This window comes from Lissotriton vulgaris, chromosome 1_1 (assembly GCF_964263255.1).
Source record: "Lissotriton vulgaris chromosome 1_1, aLisVul1.2, whole genome shotgun sequence".
Lineage (NCBI taxonomy): Eukaryota > Metazoa > Chordata > Amphibia > Caudata > Salamandridae > Lissotriton > Lissotriton vulgaris.
Genome location: NC_141685.1, coordinates 819,359,611 through 819,381,520, shown reverse-complemented (window position 1 = coordinate 819,381,520; position 21,910 = coordinate 819,359,611). Strand labels below are relative to the sequence as shown.

The 21,910-nt window shown below is 46.9% G+C and overlaps 1 protein-coding gene across 1 annotated transcript in view; it reads right to left on the bottom strand.

The window, feature by feature from the left end:
* The window catches only part of ALDH9A1 (aldehyde dehydrogenase 9 family member A1), a 206,152-nt gene that overhangs the window by 99,967 nt on the left and 84,275 nt on the right, over nt 1-21,910 (bottom strand). Inside the window, exons 4-5 of the mRNA XM_086957203.1 lie at nt 4,866-4,995; nt 3,526-3,660 (exon numbers count right to left, since the gene is read on the bottom strand). Of these exons, the coding sequence (XP_086813329.1) occupies nt 3,526-3,660; nt 4,866-4,995 (265 nt within the window). The remainder of the gene's footprint in view (nt 1-3,525; nt 3,661-4,865; nt 4,996-21,910) is intronic.

Below are 21,910 nucleotides of genomic sequence, written 5' to 3'. Positions count from 1 at the left end.
CAAACTCCTCATCCACGCACACAAAGCACTACACAACACCAGACCCACCTACCTCAACAACAGACTCAGCTCCCACACCCCCACCCGAAGCCTCCGCTCAGCCAACCTCGCCCTCGCCACTGTCCCCCAGATCCGGAAAACCACAGCCGGCGAGAGATCCTCTCCTACCTCGCCGCCAAGACCTGAACACTCTCCCAACCAACCCACGACAGACTCAGGACCTGCTGGCCTTCAGAAGGCTCCTCAAGACCTGGCTCTTCAACCAGTAGCGCCCCCCTCCTCCCCCACCATCAGCGCCTGGAGACCCTCACGGGTACGTAGCACGCTTTATAAATGTAAGGAGAATTGATTAATTGAATGTGGACAGTGTAATGTATGTAGCCTTACCACCCACACTAAGTAACTCCAACTGGGCGACATAATATGGACACAACGCAAACATACAAACTAACACGAAAAGTAACGTTTACCTTATCAAGTGTCCCTGTAACCTCCTTTACGTGGGTATGACCACACAACAGGTCAGGATCAGAATCAATGAGCACAGAAGTAACGTGAGATGTGGTCGAAACACAACCAAGATGAGCACATACTTCATTAAAAAACCACACACAACAAAACAGCTCCAGTGGACCATTGTAGAAACCAACCCCATATGGAATTTTACGACACTGTTCCGGAAAGAACAAAGATGGGTCCACAAGCTACGAACCAATGTATGAGGACTCAATGATTAGATCCCCTGGACTGAGCTTCAATGAGCCCCCCCGAGCTGTATGCACTAATCTCCAGACCCCTCTGGAACCAGTTATATGGCCATTCCGCCCTAAGATGTATGTTAGCGTAGGCACGAGCACCTCGGACATAACAACTCTGCACTATCTTGGTTGTTTTCGAATACAATCACTGTTATAACAAAAACTATATGTTTATTCTGTGATTGTTTACTCCCCGTTCCTTTACTATTACGATCCACATAACATTATGCATAGTTATCACAAGGGACAGTACATACTACATGCGCAAACTACTTGCCAGGCATCCTATGTAGAGTACACCGCACTACTTGATATAGGGCACCTCTAACCTGTGATCACTATAATATGCACAATTATAATGGCTTTCTTAGGCTATCAGTGAGGCATGTATATCGCTTGACACCTTGCAGAGTAGTGGTCCGAATACAACATAGTTAACTGGACTATGATACACCATTATTATTCATTACCCGGACTCTTTACAGACACGAACGTATAGGTCAAACATTTAAAGATGGCGTCCACACTAGCGCCGACACACATAATTGGCACACCCCTGCATTTGCCCAACCTAATATATCGCCTGCAGATGCACTCAGTACAACCGGCACAGGATTAAACAACAAGCGGCAGGTGTATACGCCCACACGCCGGTCTCCGCACTGCTACTTAAACACAGCGGGTGTTTACAATTCAGCCTCAGCAGAGACAGCGTGATGTCGGGTAGGTGTCCGGCCATACAAACATATGAGAAACTGTAAGTACTACTGCACCACCAATCCCACGCATTGCAACCCGATAGCATGGCTGCATACGCTCCGCTACCTTTGTTTGCCTTACCGGATGCCATAACTCCTCATAACAGGTCTCGAGGATACCCACAGCAACATCTCATGGGGCAATTCCCTCTTAAAATCTAGGTAAGCTCAAAACGATATCTGAAATGCTTTAGTGTATATAGTGACCTGAGGTTTGCCATCAATGGTGCTACCAAGTTTAGACAATGTGAAAATACTTACCTACTTTGGCAGCGATCAAGTGTTTTACTTACAACTATGTGTTTGTGTCTTTTTTACAAAAGTTAAATTGTGCCCTGAGCACCATTATATGTTCGTTCGGTATGGTCACTACATGTCCATAGCCCGCATTTTGATCCTCTATCTGGACATTCACCATAGACGATAATATACTACGTGCACCTGGCGCACCAATGGACACCCAGGATCACGCTTGTTTTTAAGGACTACCCTTAGTGGAGGGTATCAATGCATTAACTACGCTTACCTTCTCTTGCTTTCTTCTTTTTTGTGGTTCCAGAATACTGTATCAACCTTTAGTGACACTACATTAACATATATAGGCCACTCACTTCTACACTTTAGCCTTTTTTACTCAGCACTCTTTTTGGTGCTGAAGAAGTACTTAGGATCTCCTCCTGAGACCAATAGATAGTGCGAAACATGTTGACCACCAAACATGTCCATTAGGGGCATGCTAAATTTCTCTTGCTACTGAGGGCCATTATCTCCCTCTGAGCAGCACGACAGTTTTGGTTTTAATGTTGGCAGACAATATTTTTTCTAATATATCATTGTGCCACCCGGCAATCCATCTTTTCACATTCACTTTAGGACTTCACTGCCACTCACCCCCATGCACCCACAAGGCTTTATCCTGAAAAGATCTCAGACAAAGCGACCCTTTGCATTGCATTGCATTGCAGCGCCGGCCCAACGAGGAGCATGGCCCATTGATGAAGCATGACATTCTTCGTGGTGTGTGAGGGCACCAAGATCAGGACACACTGTCCCCAAGTACCACAGTATTAGGACAATTTTAGTCTTTCTCTCTACATAGGAACAGTAACTCCAGTGGGATTAAGTAATTACGCTCAGGAGCACGAGTCACCAGACCTTCATTTAGTGCCTTGTCCCCCTTATCTACTGCACAAGGGGGGCACCACTTAAAGGTTCATCACGGCAAAGCCCAGGGCAGTGCACCCTATGTGCAATAAGGGCCCTGGTATCTTTTAGAGTCCTTTTTGGCCATGGCGAAAGGCTGCCCTGACCTATTACAGTAGACCTCTATGTCTGATAGAATGAGGTTGCTGGCATCCATCTACAGCCTTCTCAGTGTGCTTGTACCATTGTAAAATGATCATGAAAGTGGGTTGATGTTTTTCACCAAGGCCAAGTGACAGAACCCAAGCAATTTGGCTTCTACACTGTAGGATTAGCAAAGAATTGCATAGCAGCTGCCAACATCAATGAACACCAAGAGCTCTCCCTGACCTTCTGGACAACTTTCAGAATTACATTGTTGTGGTGGAGGAAGGGTGAAGGTACACTGGACAAGGGTATTTCTGTACCCCATCTGGCTATCCAGAGTCACTGTCCATCCAAGAAGCGAAACACATTTAAGGCTGTCCCCAATTAAATTGACACAGATGTATTAAAAACTGGCATGTATCAAATGTAGATTGGCATGAAAGGGTAACAAAAACCAAAAAACACAAGGGAACAGAATTGATTATCTGAGTTGGACCTTCAGGTCTATGCCCCAACAATTCATCTGCATTGCACCTTACAAAATATTCAATAGTGAGCTATATCTAAAAACGTGTTGTAGTGTACAGGTCTACTACATGCTCACTGAAAACATTATGAGTAGATATTCAAGCACCTCGTTCAATAGGTGTGTGAAATGCGTATCTCACATGGCAACAGTTTATTTAAATATGGCAGATTGATTGGCATATAGCTCTTACCACAAGCCAAAGCCGGACCAGACTTCCAGCAAGCAATCTGGAAAGGGTAGTTCCAGGCACCAATTCCCACGCACACCCCAAGTGGCTCCCGCCTCGTGTAAGCAAACGATCCACCAGGAAGCTGAATGTGTTGACCTGTGGGAATCAAATGGAAAATAAAGTTCATATTAAATACAAATTCGAAAAACACTTGCTTGTATCGCAAAGGCAGAGCACAAAACTGCCATTTGGCTGGGTACGGTAGAGGATAATCTCAATTGTGAAGCCCACATCAGTAAGTGAATCTATAGCGAGCAGAGTGAAAGGCAGACCTTCATAATCAAATTAAAGTCTCAACCTACATAAAAACTCCCCTCCAAAAAACATGGAACAGCGACAATAAGTACATTAAAATTATGCAAGTAAATTCAAAATATGTCCATGCACACCCTTTTTAATATACACCTACAAATTTTCAGAAAGCATTCAAGACTTATATTTTAGTAAACAAGATGCTCTTTAGAACCCAAACAATGTCGGAATTTTGTAAAGGATGTCAAGCCATAGCAGACCCACATTGCTGAACTAAAACCAAGGTATAGACATTTTATGCAAAATGATAAATAGGTAATCCCTACATTTCTCAGGGCTCCCGAAACAGGAAACCATTGGCAAACCACTGTTTAGCTCCATTGATGATACATGTGATCAATATAGATGCTATACAGCGCATTTAGTGGATCTCTTTGTCCACAATTAAGAGTTATTCACCAAGGCACTACACAGTTAAATTTGCTTGCCAATAGTAAGTGAGAGAGCATGAAGCCTGAACTGTGCTAACATATGGAGTAGCCAGTAGGGATACCTTTTGTGTAGATAGGCTCACAAACTTGGGGATGATGGCAGAATACTTTCACCGTTGTCAAAAACAAGGCGAGAAAAGGCATGGCAATGCAGTGAGGTATAAAGCAAAAAAGCTGCACTCTGCGGAAATATATTAGCATATGTCTGGATGAAAGAGACCCAGAATCGAGATCCTGCTAGATTGTCGAACACACACCTCGCTTTTTATCCTTGGTGGTTTATTTTTGACATGGTTTCATCCTTTTGGAGTACATCATCACTAGGGCATAAACAATTTTAATACAGGGCAGATGGGTCACAGCACTGTACAGCAAAGGGAAGGCTGTGGTGAGCAGGGTCATCTATAAATTTGCAGTTTTTCAATACAATGGGATGTGAACCACAGTTCTACACCAGAGTACAGTATTCAAGATGAACAGGCCTTAAAACAGATGCCCTGCTCCATTATTTAATTTGTTTTGCATTTCTCACAGTTTCGTCTGAAATAGTTAGGTTACCTGACAAGTTGCCTGCTAGACCAGCGCTGTATTCCAGACTCTGCCATGAAATGTCCACATCAATGTTGGCTTCAAAGATGGACTTTCCATTGTTGATAGTTTCGAGTGTCGCAATTTCCTTCTGGCGCTCCTGTGGAGAACAATGTGGTCACATCTTGAACTCCATGCAGCCCAACCCCATGCAGCCCCACATCAGCAGCCTACATTAATGCTTCAAACTGGCTTTTCACGGTTTGTTACCAGTAACAACCTTGCAGCTTTGCACACAGCCTGGAGGCAGCCCTTGTGACATGGAAAACAAAGCACCAATTCTAGTGTTTACTACTACACTCAGAATGCATTGGATTTTCTGAGCAGCTCCACAGGTTATGGTGTTGATGGTTGTGTCCTACACTCCACTCCAATGTGGTTGCACAACAAGAGAAGCATACGTAGCCACGGGGAAAGAAAAAAAAAATAATAATAATTTTTTTTAAAGAGTGCAGTTCTATGTATATAGTACGTATACCAAAAGGTTTGTAAGAACTATTCAGCAGGACACTGAATGGAACTGAGGTGCACAGCGGTAATGTGCTTTTCAAATCCACACTATTTAGTCAAGAGTCTCATTTCATCCACAGCAAATTAACCGGGATCTTGAATTGGCCTGACCATTCAACATAACCAGGGTCTCACATTTGTCAATTTCCAAGTTTGGAAATCACCATTTCATATGGACTCGTTGCCACATGTTTGATACAGTGTAGTACTGAGCTAATATCGTGCAGATGGATATTGGTGGATCAGCGCATCTCCTAAAGAATAGATTCAGATTACCCAGCAAAAGGATTGCAGATTCAGCTAGCTGCACTGCTAAATGGTCGACGAACAGCTGTACAAATGGCTTGTGGTCTCTCAAATAAGGGGCAGATTAACACTTCAATGGAGCGAACATTTGGAGAGTGAAAATGGTTTACTTTAAAGGGTTCCTGTATGACAAGGCAACACCGCATTTTTTGTCATGGTCTAGATGGAAGATAGATCTGCGTACAGTAAGTCCACGATCCTTGATTTAAAGCATGACCATTCTATGTACCTGGGTGTTATTAGCAATGCTGTGTAGAACGCATGTCTGAGATGCAGTTATGCAGGATGCAGCGCAGGAGAGTAGACCCTGTGCCCTACTTCATGCTCACAAACACTCCTTTATGTGCACCCCTCACTACTATGCCTGCTTCCCACTGGGATGCTAGAGCTTTGCTTGCCCCGGAACTTTAGTCAATGGTCTGTGTTCTCCTGTACTGTTTCGGACTAGTGCAGTTGTGTGGAGGGTCGTGCAGGGCACAGCTGAGCAAAGGAGAGGCAACCAACGCTCAGCTGCCCTCCCTGGGAGGGAAGGGGGTGGGGGTACACCAGCGACTGCTCGAAGCCGGGGTGAAGGATACAGTGTGTGCAAGTGTCTGGGGTTGAAGGGGGTCAGAGTCTGATCCCTGGAGGACAACTAGCCCATGTCACCAGAAGTGATTGGTTAGAGGCAGGGGGAGGAGATTGTGAGGGAGATGTGCAGCTTGGCAAACTAGTGAGCAAATGGGATGAACCAAAGTATTGAGAACCATCTGGTACTGTGAAAGATGCCAACTGAGGTAAACATGCATATACTTTGATTTAAATAGTCATAAAAGAACATCACAAATATAGATGGATCAAAAATCACAGTAAATACATATAAAACCGTACACGTTAAAAAGCTTTGATTTCCGGTGGGTAACATCGCTTTTCAAAAAGCTTCCCACAGAGTTAAGTACTAATAAATTGCCTAACGTGCGTAAGAAATAGAGTGCATGTTTACATTTAGTACATGTGTATTCTTTAAGAACTGGCACTAGAAATAGTCACGTTTGGTAAGAATACAATTTAGAAAAAAGAAACAAAAACTCTAAATGTAATAAGGAATTGGGGAGAATTTCATCACATGCACACACTATTACAATTAGGGCTGGGCAATGGGCATGAAGGAGCTGGGCCCAGGCCCGGGGTACCAATATTCAGAGGGGCGCAGCAGGGAGCTGCCTGACAAGGTCATGTAAACATCAGCTCTTCCATCCACTTGGTCTCAATCAGGTCCCATTTAAGACTTTATAATCAGCACTTAATGTTCCTCAGCATAATTGTTAGCACCCCATCAAACCCCTTCCCTCCTCCAATCGGACTGCCTCACATCTCATGTCGTCCCACCGGACAACCCCCCGCCTCCCCCTCAACAAAAACAAAAATTTGCTTTCCATCAGGGCGCTGTCCCAATCAATCCAATTTAGGGCCTGGCCTAACTCCAGTTCCGTATCAAAACCTGCCCCAGAAGGAAATCGCGAAGGCTATGGAAAGTTCACAGGCAGAATCTCGTTAAGAGGGATCTCTCCCAAGGGTTCTATACCCAATGCAAATTGGGCTCTGTCCACCCAGCTGTCTGGTTAATTATGCAATCCCTTAAAGTACATTTAAAGTCACCTTCTACACCGGTCGTAACTTTCCTGTATCGTTTTCGTGCCCAAGAAATCTCACACCTATGAATGCCAGAAAGGTTGGTGAATAACTACAGTCTTCCCAATATGTGAGAAATATGCTTAATTCAAGGTATGATATGGCCCAGGTCGCATGCAACAGTCCTATATAGTCTTGCGATTGAAGGATGTACTGGGATTCGATCACAGGGACAGGCAAGTAACATAGGGGGATGCAATATGGTCTGCCACGTATCCCAACCCCAGTTCAATGTTGCACAAAGAAGTGGGGCTGCTTGGCAGTACACCCAGCAAACGCCTACAAAAGTGGTTTGCTTTCGCTTGGTTAGTTCGGCAGTAACCCACAACCCTGCCCAAAGCAGCCATCTACGTTTATACACTTTCAAAACTCAGAGTGCCAACAGCTAGGTAGAACTTTAAAAAAAAACGGTGGATTTGCATGGCTGCAAATTCCAAGGAATGAAAAATTGAATAGCCAGTAAATAAATAAATAAAACACACAACTAACCATCTCTACCGTCTCACCACCCCGCCCCCCATCCCCTTCCATGGACACAAAATACTCTGGATTTACTATGATGTGTTTCACATACCATATAAAATGTTTTAGGTTAGTATCGAGGTCAAGGCTGCCCATAAATTCGAAACATTTGTAAATGAGGACTTTCAAACCAAAAGTGGTCTGGGACAATAACAGTCATCGGCATATAATAAAGTGGGTAAAGTATAATAAAGTGGGTAAAGACGTAGCATTTACCGTGGGTATATCCGGTCCATGCAAAAATAAAAATGGGCAAAGATTGTTGGTGTACAATAAAAACAAAAATGGGCCAATACGCACCAATCTCGATTTAGAGAAGAAAAAAAAAAATCACCACCCTGTCCCAAATCTCATGGTGGCAGAAATACCAGTGTGCAGAGCGTGGAGAAAATCAACTAAGGAAGGATCCATGCCCATTACAGAAAGTGTGCCCCATAATTTAGCTCTAAATCACTATATCAAAAGTGAAAGTCAAGCCGATGGACAAATAAATGCCCTTTTTAGGTATCTGTATATTTGCTAATAGTCATGAGGAGGTTGAGAAACTGTTCTGTATTCATACTGTACCTCTGACAAGATGTTTCAGTGAAGTCATTATGTAGCTGGGGGAACTCGTCCTGGTCAGTGCCCATTACATACTGCAAGATGGCTTCCCTGTTCACTTTCAATATCCAGTAATAGAACTAGACATCAAAGGGGCATCTGATACTGTAGATGTTCTCACATAAAATATAATACACCCTGCCATTAGGGCTCAAAGGCCTTCTGGGTGACTTACAAACACTATAGATGTTGGTTTTATGTCAGTTCTTATTTTAATACAGTAGTGTCATTTATTTTGTGATTTTAATGTATTTACAGTAAATATATTTGCTAGGGAGATTGGTTTGCTGGAAAGTATTTGGGTTGTAGAGTGGCTTGTGATCAGTTATGCCCCGCAAGCCTCTACTGAACTTATCCAGAGAATGTTCACATCCGGAATAGAACAGTAAGGTACCCGTCCGAGAAGTGGGGTTTTAAAGATAGTGGACCCTTTTAATCATATCCTCCTAATTGGACACAAACAAGAAATCCGAAGCAACACTATGTAAGGCTTTATTCTGAGCCAACCTAACGCAAAGCTTATAAAATTATTACTGCAAATGTGAAAACAAAAAGCAGCGATTTTAAATGAACAAACAAAGCACATGATAAACAAGGACAAAATACTACATTAAATGAACTCCCTTCTTATTAAATCCTGGCTAATAATAATTAGCATTGAAAGGTTTGCCGTATTGGGGGGTGGGGGTGAGGTGATTTAGTCGTAGGACACTGAAAGCTGAAGGAACACAGCACAAAGTTGTCTGCAAGGACAGTGTGCATTTTTGAGAAGCCAGGATATTCAGTTTGCAGCCTTAATGTGAAAACAAGTTCTCCATAAGTAAAAATGTTCCTGTTCCCCAGAAGTCGAAATGCTCCTATCCCTAGAGAGGGCTGAAAATGCTGTCTTTTACAGATTCTCAAAATCATTGGAGAGAAAGATTCTGGTTATTCATGATGCAACACTATAGAAAACTCATGAGAATTACTTCATAATCCTGCACATACAATCTCCCTATAATGATATTAGAACACATTCTATATACGTGTATACTATACAGGCGGAAATAGCATTTGTGTAGTAATGTAGAAGACCGGTGCCCCTGTAAAATAAAAATAAAAATATTAAAGAAAATCGGTGATTTTGCTGTGGGGTTTGCAGACCTCAATGAGTTCCTTGAGGTACGTAATGTCATCCATACAGTCATTTACATCCTTGGTAATTTCAACTGGGAGGACATAAGCATTGCATTTGGTGAGTAAGTTATGGTTCTCATGGCTGTTGTGCAAGTTATGGACTGTTGCCTTGACCACAGTGTCTCTATGTCATAGTAGGTATTGGTAAAATAATCAGGCATGGCAACATCCAGATGCCCTATACTGACCAGGCAGAAGGGTGCAAAAACAATACTTCACGGAAAAAAACAGCAACAGCAGCGGCGGCTGTTTTTTTTTTTTTTTAATGAGGTTTAAGTAGCAGGGGCACAATAGGATGGGTCTGATACAATCAATACTAGCACTGGCAATTCAAGCAGTTCTGGCATTGGATGCTAGCCTGTTGGGTTTGTCAGGGGCACAATAGGATGGGTCTGATACAATCAATACTAGCACTGGCAATTCAAGCAGTTCTGGCATTGGATGCTAGCCTGTTGGGTTTGTCAATGCCTAGTTTGTTTTGATATCATTCGTTCTAACTTTAAATTGGATGGGGTGGCAGGCTCTCACTTATATAAAAAAAAAAAATAAACATTGGCTAAAATCAAACATATTTTTTGGGCCTTTCAAAATACACTCTCTCACGCCTGCCCCAGGAAGTGAAGGGAACCACTTTGTGCGGATCTGTTCTTTGTTAAAGAGCAAAATGCAGACACTCTCAGTGAAGTTAGCCATTGGCTAAAGTGGGCTTTTCCATTGCCCCATGCTGTAATAGGTGGAAGAAAAATGTGAATGACAGGCTATCGAATGAAGAGGGCTAGCTACAAACCTATTAGTAAGCATAGGAGAACACACTTGTGTAAAGCATGAGTATGAATAGTTTAACATCTGCTTACATATAGTGTAACATATACATAATACGTTTGATAAAAGCAAAAAAGAACACAGAAAAGGGTTTCCTCTGTGCATATTTCTGTATTGTATACTGCAGAAATGCTTACAAGACCAACACTGAGCTCACGGATCTCTGGTTGAGGGTCAGGCTTCCAAATATTCAAACGACAGCGCTTCAGCCAATCAAGTCTTCAAACTTTTATTTTTAATATAAAAATTGAGCAGTGCAACGCAATAAAACATAACACACAAATTCATATATTGAGCATCGTAAATAAATAAATCGTAAATCATACGTTCTTATATAGCGCCTTTCACCGTAAGGTCTCAAGGCGCTTGCTTTGGGAACCCGTCCTGGCCTTTCCCTGCAAGATTACCCCTACTGGGCATCCCCAAGGTGAAGACCAGGCATCCCATCGCGGTGGGGCCGTAGTAGAGATTAAGCAAGCTATTGCCCAGAGTTGCAGGGTGTGAACCCACGATTTGAGTAGGCACCGAGGCGAGAATTATCGAATCCGTGGACATTTGAGCTCAAGGCCCTGCCGCGTCGGGGATTGAACCCTGGTCCCAGTTCTGACCTCTGCATCAGGGACTGCCTCCTCTAACCGGTGAGCCATCAAGAAAACCGGCAACATGCAACATTGATCATTAGCATCCACTGTAAATTAACAAGCATTTACAATGCAATAGGTCTCTCAGCATTAAAGTTTGAGTTATTGACATGGTATATGACAATGCGTTGCATAACATTTTTAGCAAACTTTGAATTGGTGAGCAGTGAGTGTGTGCAAGAGTATGCTGTTCTTGAAAGCAGTGTGGTAGAGAGTGCAGGAATTTGGGTGACCTGAGCAATGTGGATGAAGTGAGATTACAGGAGTGAGTGTAACTCGACAAAATGTGTTTAATTGGATACCAGTGAGATATGGAATGTGTGTGGTGTGTGCATCTGTGCGTGTGTCTGGTTGTGAGAGTGAGAGAAAGAAAGAACCCTCAGAACGTTTAGTAGAGGGTCTACTGGGTTGTGTCCGCTTGGAGACAGTGGAGGCGATATATTGGGGAATGTAACGTTTTTCCTCTTCAAGCATTGACTGAAAGGAATAGATAGAAAAATAAACATATGGGAACGAAGGAGGAAGAGTAAGACCTAAAACCGTCACAAAGAGAAAGTAGAAAGCTGCAAGAGTGAGATAAGGGGTCGGGGAGTGTCTGGTAGTGGACTAAAGAGGCCTGAGGTGGATTCAAGACTACGAATTCAGGGCGCCGACCTCTCAGCACAGGAACTCATTCCTGTACAAACTAAGCACTGCTTTGGAGTAAGAATCAAATTGTGGACAGAGATTGTTGAATACTGAGGATGTGTTAAAGAGGTATATCTATCCAGGGAAGTGAAACAAGAAGTCAGAATTGAAGAGGGAACCCAGTTAACCTATAAAGCGAGAAAAATTAAATTTTCCCTTCCAAGGTAATACTGCAAAGTAGGTCAGTGAGACAGTTGAGTGGATTAGGCGCCTGCCGTAGACCTGCCAGCAAGAGTTTAAAATTACGGCAGGGCCAAGTCTTCTGTTTATCCTTCTAGTCAATAAACACAGTACTGTTGAGTTGTGTAACATTTATAAGTTATAAATGTTACACAACTCAAACGTACTTGTTCTATTGAGAAATTATAACGCCAATTGTTCAAGCACCTAGAGGCAGTTACGTTTGAGAATATGAGCTATAAAATTATTCTTTATTTTGTTACTCAAGGTGTTTGAAATGTGCCCTTTACTTGCCCATGCTTTGGTGTGAAAAGTATGCAAAGTTGATCATTAGAGGTGGAATTTGGGCAGCACAGTGAACATCTAAGCACTCTAGCCGTTTAATAGGACAAAGTAATATGCAAACATGACATTGTGCCCTCTCTATTATCTGAAGGAAGACCTCATTACTGAAAATTCTATTCTCATGACTATGGAAGTGCCTTCCCAGTGTGTTCTTGTGGTTGGAGTGTTTGCCATTTATTGCAGTATTATCCTTGTACATGTGTTTGTTACTCTTTTGTAACATGCACACGCCACTTCTCTTGTAATACGCTGTTTGCCACGTCTCACATTTTGTTTGCTTTTGATACTTGCACAAGTGCCACCATTGCCTACATAACGTTTGTTCTTGTGCCTGAGTGTCTAGCATATATTGCAGTATATACCTCTAATTGTACTTTTTTTCTCTTCTAACCTGCACACTTGTCACTTTTTCCTCCTGGAATGCAGTGTTCGCTACGGGGAACACCCATTACACCGACAGTATTACGTTGCGCTGTCATCGCATCGTGACCTATACATTGCGGGGGCGGTTACATCGCATGCTTTCTCAACGCATGCGACGACTGCGCGTTTACAGTTACATCACAAGGCATGTCATCGAAATAAAGCAGGTGCACGCGTTGAAGGGCACAACCCGACGTTTTTTTAACAACGCGTGCACCTGCTTTATTTTGATACCAAAAAAAAGCAATTATTCACACAGCTCTGATGATGCACCTCAGGCACGGGCTCACAGCTGTTATTATTCACACAGCTCTGATGATGCACCTCACGCACTGGGCTGACGCAGTCATTATTCACACAGCTCTGATGATGCACCTCAGGCATGGGCTCACAGCTGTTATTATTCACACAGCTCTGATGATGCACCTCACGCACGGGGCCGACGCATAGCATTACTGTTGAAGGATTTGCGATATTAAACAAGCTAAGCATTCCACTTTACTACTTATAATTTTTTTTAAAGATCTACATAGTACTGGGGTGCATCTATGTTTGTCGTTGGAAAGCTGCCTGAGCCGCTGCTAAAACACAAGAGAACAGGGAGGGGTATGAGAGGAGAAGAGGGCCTGAGGTAATGCGGCACCTTGCAAAATTTTGGAAAATGAGCAGTAGTTTCACACGCGCAATAACATGCATAGTCTTTAAAAAAAAAAACCTTGTGCTGCTTGCGCAGAGCAGAAAACAACTCCTGATGCACACACCCTTGAAATCAAATGCTACTGTTTAATACCAGTACATTGCAACGTAATTTAAAGATCGCAAACAATGTTTTTATTTTGTAGTAGGCACGGAGGAGTAAGTGATTTGCCCAGAAACAAAGGATGTAAAAACAACGCTAGGACTCAAATCTGCATCCTAAACACCAAGTTTATCAGCTGTAGCCATTACGCTACAACTTGGGGTTAGGGGTCCTTTTATTAAAACTAAAATATGAGCCACACAACACATTTTTAGAAAGCCCCTGTGTATAAGCAAGCCAGGGTTTATACCCACTGCCGTATAGGACAGGAGCTGGCTATTTTGTTTTTTCAACTGTTTAGGTGTTCTAAGTGCTCTGGTAGCACGCGCACAATAACATGCGTACTACCACTGTAGTCCAAAAAAAAAACAAAAAACAAATAGACCGCTTGTGTAAAGCAGAAGGCAACGTCCAATACACATGTCCTTTGAGACCTTGTTTAAAAGTAAATGCTACTTCTCAATACCAGAGTAAAAATTTTCCCACCACGGACGTCGTACAACAGATGCAGCTGTGGCTATGTTAGAATCAGGCCGATAGAGGCCACAAAATGTCACGGTGTGGCCAACCTCCAAACTCACACATGGGCCAAGTGGCTTATATGCAAGTTAAGAGATGGTGCAGTCTTACCTCCCCACACTCACGCTGCTGGGTGTCAAAGTCAGACAGCCTTTAAGGATACAGTGTGGCAGTGACATCCTCACCGTAAGGTTAGTGTTGCGCGTGTGAATCAGAGGCACTTTCCTGCTGCGGGTAACGGACTGAGGGTGAGTGCAGTGGGTTTGGGGTTAGTATATGTTTAATTGGTTAGTTCGGATGGGGCGGGGGGGATCCCCATTTTTCCACCACCGCTGCCAGTACTTCCTCCAGCTGATTGATCCGTACAGAGTCCTTTTATATTACAGAAGTCCGCCACATATTGCTGCTTTTCTGTTGAGAAGTTGCATCCCTGTTTTGTCGATACTTCGCAGCGGCGCTCGGCCATTTATGGAAATGTGTGCGCTCTAGAACGTGCATTTCAACTTTACAAGTTAAGTGTGCTGTCTGGAAGAACATTACGTTACTCTATTGAAACGGGAATACTTGGACATTATTAGCTGACTATGAACAACTAAATCAACAGTAATCCCCCGGTAGAGGGGGGGGGGGGGTGTCCTTGGTGCGCTCGTGTGTGTGTGTGTGCGCGTATATGTATGTGTGAGGGGGGGGGTCTCTGTATGTGTGCGTGCATGGGCGCTCGTGTGTGTGTGTGTGTGTGTCTGTGTGTCTGCGCATTCGTGTGTGTGCTTGCGCTTCCCACGAGACAGGAGATGGCCACAGCGCACGCATTCGCGCGCGTGGCACCCTCCGATCGCCTTCTCCAAGATGTGCGCGGCCAGCTCCTGTCTCCTGGAAAGCTGTGTCACTGACAAAAAGGTCATGCGTGGTTAACGCCACGCGACCTAAAAACATCTTAGACAGAGCCGGAATAAACCTATTTAGAGAGCAAAGCGCAGGTAAAATATATTTCATCCAAGACAGTGTAAAATGATGCTATGGAACAATTATAAGGTAAAAATATGCAAATGTACATTTGATATATTCCTGAACCTGTCAAGATTAGATTTCCGGGGCGTGGCTTAGCGCAACAGCATGGCGGACGTGGCTTAAAACAGCTCCGTCCCGCCGATGAGAGATCCTGCATTTATCCTTCCTACTCCCCCGTACCCAGAAGCCCCAACTACGGGTTTCCTTACGGGGAGACCAGCGCTGAACTGCACAGCAAGTCCGAGTGACGGGCGAGCGCTGGGAGCGGAGATCTGGAGCTCCAAACAGTGCAGCCTGAGTGCTCATCGGGAGCCGGGACCTAGATTTTGGCGGCCGCGAGAGGGCCCCCGCGAGGGTGCGGGCCCGGACCCGGGAGCGGCAAGATCGGCTGGCTGGAGAGAAGCGGACCTGGTGTGTGGAGCCCAGTGTTGTACCACGCGACTGGACAGCTGAGCGCAGCGACCCTGGGTGGAGCGGAGGCACTGGGCTCTGGATGGTGCGGCCTATGCGACGGCTGGAGCCGGGACCTGGAGTTTGGCAACCCTAAGGGCCGGGTGAAGCCTTGTGGAAGTACTGGCCCCTGGGTGCGAGGACCCGAAAGATCATCCAGCAGCGAAGCGGCAGGCCTGTGGTGCGGTGCACGTCTGTGGATGACTCGGCCCGGGGCGGCGCTTCGCCCCCCCGCCACCCACCCCCCCTGGCAACACAGCAGAGGCCGAGTCACACGCCCGGAGAGACCGAGACTACCATGACCAGAGGAGGAAATAGTGGTGGGACCTCGAAACAGGGGCCTATGGACAAGTTTGCAGGCCCGAGCGGGGGATCCGGAGCCTCCGGGGGTGCCCAAACATTGGGGCAAGATAATGCGGCCCTTATGGCGGCGATCACGCAGTCTAGAGATATGCTGGACGCCAAGATTGGGGCGGTGGGGGCTGACGTCACCCTCTTGCGTCAGGACCTATGGAATGCTGTGACCCGCATTACTGAGGCCGAGTCCAGACTCTCGGAGGTAGAAGACGGCATGGCGACCTTAAAGAAAAAAGTGGCCAAAATGGAAGGGATCCAAAAGGGTCTGGTGCTCTGAGCCGAAGATGCAGAAGGACAGGCTCGGTGCAACAACTTGCGATTGGTTGGCTTTCCGGAAGGATGCGAGAAAGATAACATGGAGGCCTTCCTGACCCAGTGGCTGGAGGGGTGGATGCCGGCGGACTCCCTCTCCCGCTGCTTCATAGTCGAGCGAGCACATCGAGCGCTCCTCAAGAAACCTCCAGTGTGCGCCCGCCCAAGACCTGTGATAGCTCGGCTCCTCAACTGCAATGACCGGGACACTATCCTGCAGCAAGCACGTGTAAAAGAGCCCCTCATGTATGACAATCAGAAGATCCTTATATTTCCGGACTACACTAAACAAGTTCAACAGCAGCGGCAATCCTTTACGGCGGCCAAGGCGCGGCTGCGAGACCTGAAGATTCAATATGCCCTGCTCTTCCCGGCCCGATTACAGGTGGTGTGTCGGTCTCGTACCCTTTTCTTCAATACACCGGGTAAATAAATAGGGTCCGAGCACACACACCACCTGGTCATGATTCGGATTCATCCTTAACGACGGCGTCGCGGCAGTCTTCCCGGAGATCGCGGAGCACGAGCAACTGGAGGTCCCGGTCCAAAAAGAAAAGTCCTCCTTCTCAGGAGGAGCTAGAGGAGGGACCAGATACTCCGAACATTCGGACGCCAGATCCTCGAAATACCGAGACGGACCGGAGGACAGTATCTGCAGTTATTCATATATGGTGGGCGAGTGGCACCTCTTGGCCCCTGCTGGAGACAGTGGGAGGATGGGGGACTAGCCACATCTGAGGCTGCACGGTTTCAAATAATCTGAGATGGGGTGGGGATGGGTATTGGGGGGGGGGGGGGGGGGGGGGAGTCAACGATCTGGCTGGCGGACACGCTCCTCGAGTTCAGAGATGTTTATTGCCCCTAAGGGGTAAGTTGGGGGTTGAGTGTGTAGTTCATGGGGATCCATTGGAGTAGGTGGCTTCTGGACTCCTGTTGGAGGTCGGAGCACTCCTGCACCACGACAGGTACTTCAACGTTGCTGAGGTACAGGGGTGGGGGGAGGCTGGAAGTTGAGGAGTTGTTGGGCTGGGATTGGAAGGGGGTTTGGGGCGGGGGGAGGGAAGAGTTTTGGGGGGCGGGGGGGGTTGGGTTGGGACAGTTCTTTACAGCACAATGGTTCACCAGGCTCTACTGTGGGTATGTATGCAGATGCAATTCCCGACACCCGGGAACTTAAAGTTCCAACCTATAGATGGCGGCTAGAGGTCCCCAATCAGAGCTCCCCAGGGCGTCGCTACGATTAGTGAGCTGGAATGTAAGGGGTATGCTGGATAAAATCAAGAGGGGCACTGTGTTGCGGCAAGGGAAAAAAGAGAAGGCAGATGTCCTCCTGCTGCAGGAGACACCTCTCCTGGGCACCAAAACCCTTAGTTTGCAGCGCTATGGGTATCAACAGGTGTTCCCTTTGCTAGGAGCTCCCGGGAAGTGGCGATATTGATCCACCGCAGGGTGTCTTACGTTCACTCAACGCAGTGGGTGGATGCTCAGGGCAGATACGTATTTGTCAAAGGAATGATTGGAGGTGAACCAGTGGTTTTTGGAAGTGTGTATGCTCCTCCCCCGCTGCAATGGTCACTTGTAGAGAAACGGTTCACCATCTGGGCCGAGATCCCAGACGTGATGGCTGTCATCGGGGGGGTGACTGGAACGATGTTATGAATGGTCAGGTGGATCGCTGCAGACCAGGTGGTGGGGAGATGGTGAGCACCCCTACCAGGTTGAATGACATGGTGAGGGGAATGGGCTGGATAGATGCATGGCACACACATAATCGAGAATACACATGTGTCTGCGTTACACAAATCCTTTAAGGTTAGATTACCTGTTTGCCCCTGGCACTCTGATTGGAAGGGTAGACTCGACGGATAAACTGCCGCGCGGTCTCTCTGATCATTCCCCCATTACTATTAATATCCTTCTAGATAAGAGGCGGCAGCCATTTCGATGGCGCCTCTCTACTTGGCACCTGCAACAAGATGACTACCAGTCTCACATGCGAGAGGCCATAGCCCATTACTGGGAAGATAATGATGGATCGGAGACGGATGATGCGACCCTCTGGGAGGCTCTGAAGCCCACATTGCGAGGAGTAGACATAGCCTGGTGTGCGACAGCTCGTAGGGAGGGCCTGGAGATGGCAGCAGATAGGGTCCGCGACCTGGAGGAGCGGTGCACGGCGACCGGGGAGGATGGAGACGTGCGGAGGCTGCTGCAGGCGCAGCAAGATTCTGCCTCTACATCTCGAGGAGTCACATCAGGTGTGGCTTGCTACGCAGAGCAGAATCTACCAATGGGGAGACAAGTCCAGCACAATGCAGTATAGGCTCTGCCAGGGCGCCTTCCAGGCGCAGACACTGCCGGCTCTTCGAGACGAGGCTGGGGATCCCTCATCAGCCCCAGAGGAGATTGCAGACAGCTTTGTGCGCTATTATGCGGCACAATATGCCCCTAGGGAATCCCTCCCAGCGGACGCGGTTGATAAATTTCTTGCGTATCTCCCGCCACAAGCGATATCTGTAGAGGAGCAAAACCGCCTTGAGCTCCCGCTGTCCGCAGAAGAATTAGGAAAGGCCCTCGGAGAATTGAATGCAGGGAAAGCCCCGGGACCCAACGGGTTCCCGTGCGAGTTCTTTAGGAAATACCACCTCCAATTAGGGGCGCATTATAAGAAAGCGTTAGATGCGGCCAGGGAGTCGGGCCGCCTACCGGCGGATTGGAGGCATGCTGAAATAGTGTTTTTTTGTATGCCAAGGAGGCACCCCGAACGTCATGAATCATATAGACCCATTTTGCTTCTAAATGTTGAGGCGAAGATATTGGCGAGGGCCCTCGCCAATCGCCTCCTTCCGTTAATCACTGACTTGGTCCATCCGGACCAGGCAGGATTTATGCCGCATAGAGCAACGAGACAACATTAGGCGGGCTCAGGTGGCATTGGAGATGATGCGGGCCACGGGGACCCGGGCGGCGCTTCTACTGGCTGACAGACAGAGCCTTTGACTCGTTGAGTTGATTTAAATGCACTCCTACCTCGCCTGAATCTTGGACCCCAGTTTCTGTCGTACATACAACTACTGTATACTGACTTGACGGCGTCTGTGATAGTGGCTGGGGCTGTATCCGGTGCCTTACCTATCGGACGGGGCACCAGACAGGGGTGTCCCCTCTCGCCGTACCTGTTCGCCCTGGATATGGAGCCTTTGGTGGCGTGGGTGCTCATAGACACTCAGATGAGGGGCTTCGAATGGGAGGCCGGGCCTTTGGACAGGATCGCGCTCTACACGGATGACGTGCTCTTCTTCCTCACAGACCTTAATAGGTCTGGACCAAGAGTCCTCGAAATTATGCGGGTGTTTGGGGAGGTATCCGGGCTTCACTTAAATGTGCGGAAATCCACACTGTGGACTCTGGGGGAAGATACGGAGCTGGGTACCTGGGCATCGGCGCTACAAGGGGCGACTGGAGGTCTTAAATATCTTGGGGTGTTCCTGACTGACATCCCTGGAGTCTCGTGGGAGCGCAATATCATTCCTGTCTGGGACCGGATTCGGTCGGACATGAAAACATGGTCCCGTATGGCCCTGAATCTCTATGGTCGCTCGGCCATTTTCAAGATGGTGGCCCTCCCTCGTTTGCTCTATCAACTACAGAACCACCCCTACCCTATATCGCCGTAGTGGTTTCGCCAGGTTAATTCGGCGCTAGGCCAGTTTCTCTGGGCTGGGGGTGCAGTGAGAGTGGCGCTCCGTACCAGTTTCCTCTACATATTGCGGCGGCTTAGCATCTTCGGATGTCCGGTCTTATTATCAGGCGTCCCACTTGTTGGTATTAAATGAATGGTGGTATGGAGATCGGGGCGACCCGGCTTACGCCCTGGAGAGGTATTTGATTGAGCCAGACACCCTACATACATTATTGTATTCAGCTAGGAAGAGGAGGAGGCTCCCGGTAGTCACGCAGGTAGTTTTGCAGATCTGGCGGCGAGCGCTTCACCGCATGGGATGGTGGAACAGGCTGACTGAGGAGACCCAGTTGTGGCAGAATGGTCGCTTACCGGCTCTAGCGTCCTTGCAGGGGTTCCGCGGCTGGGATGCAATGGGGATCTCGGCGCTAGGCCATGTAATGAAAGGCACGACCCTAAAATCATTCCAAGAACTAAGGGACGAGTACGATATGCCCCACATCCAATTCTTTAAATACCTGCAGTTCCGACATGCCATCTCCCCTGCCCTGGAGGGACTAGATTCCTTACCAGAGTTCAGCCCTCTGAAAGCTAAGCTATTCATGGGATAATTGGGGGAAAAGAAAATATCCCGCATCTATCAATCGTTGGTTACACATTGTTCCTCCTCTCTTGACAAATTGCGGACCACCTAGGAAGAAGATGTAGGAGAACTGGAAGAAGATTGGAGGGAGGCTCTCGCTGCTCCAAGGGGCGCAGCAGTTGCCGTACGACTAAGATTCATTCAATTCAAGTATCTACATAGAGCTTACTACACTAGGGAGAGACTGTGGCGAGCGGGTTTGATTGTGTCCCCCGAATGTCTGAGATGTGGTCGAGAAGTGGGCACCTTCCTACATACCGTATGGTCTTGTGGAGCACTGGAGAGATTCTGGACAAGTGTTTGGGACTGCTTGGATGAAGTATTGGGCTGGAGGCTCCCCCGTACACCGCAGCTAGGCCTTCATGTTATGGAACAAGTGGGTGGCAACATCTACAAACTACATTTACTGCTCCTCGGCCTTACCGTGGCCAAGAGGGATGTGGCCCACGCTGGAAGGACCCTAGGCCGCCCCCCCCCCCCCCCCCGGTGGGAGTGTGGAAAAAGGGATTAGATTACTGTATGGGACTAGAGCACCCAGTGTTTGAGGCCCCAGGAAGCATTACAAAATTTGGAAGAGATGGGCGGAGTACAGGGGATTGTGGCTGGAGCTGCCAGCACAGCGGGATGTAGATACTGTACAGATGCTTCGAGAACCGGGGTGAGGGAAAGTATGCATTGCTAGTTTCATAATGATTTTATTTCTTGGACCTGTGAGGACATCGTGCAAGGGGCTAGGGTGGGAACCAGGTGTAGAGAGGGGGGGGGGGGGGGGGGGGGGGTGAGGGGGGGGGGGGGAGTTGTCGGGGGGGGGGGGGGGGTTTAATACCGGGTAGGGGGTTGGGAAAACTATAGTACTTATGCTTCTTTTTGACTACTGTATTGATTGCTATTCTGTGCATTTTAATGATATGCTCACAGCCCCTCTGGTGTTCTGAAAAAAAAGATTAGATTTCCAATGCACGTATATGCAGACACCCATTCTAAAATCCCTTATCTGAAAAGTTAAAGTGCACTTGGCTCATAGCGGCCAAAGTCCAGCCAAACTGCATAAAACCTTGTTAAACCTATTTCACAAAGCATAAAATATTCAAACATAGTGATTGATGGACTCATTTTACTAAGCCAGTGTTCCTTGGTAGCCTTCCCACTTCATGAACAGCAGCAACACAGACCACTTTAGCGTTTGGCTTAAACCACCACAATAGTCTGTAAATTCAGATAGCGCCAGAGCACTTAGGGGTCAAGTGTGGGATTAGAACTATTCAACCACTCCAGCTGGAAGCATTTCTACACACCAAAATGTTGGTTATATTACAAATGTTAACAGGCTTGCTGCACAGCAACTTGTAACTAGTTGCT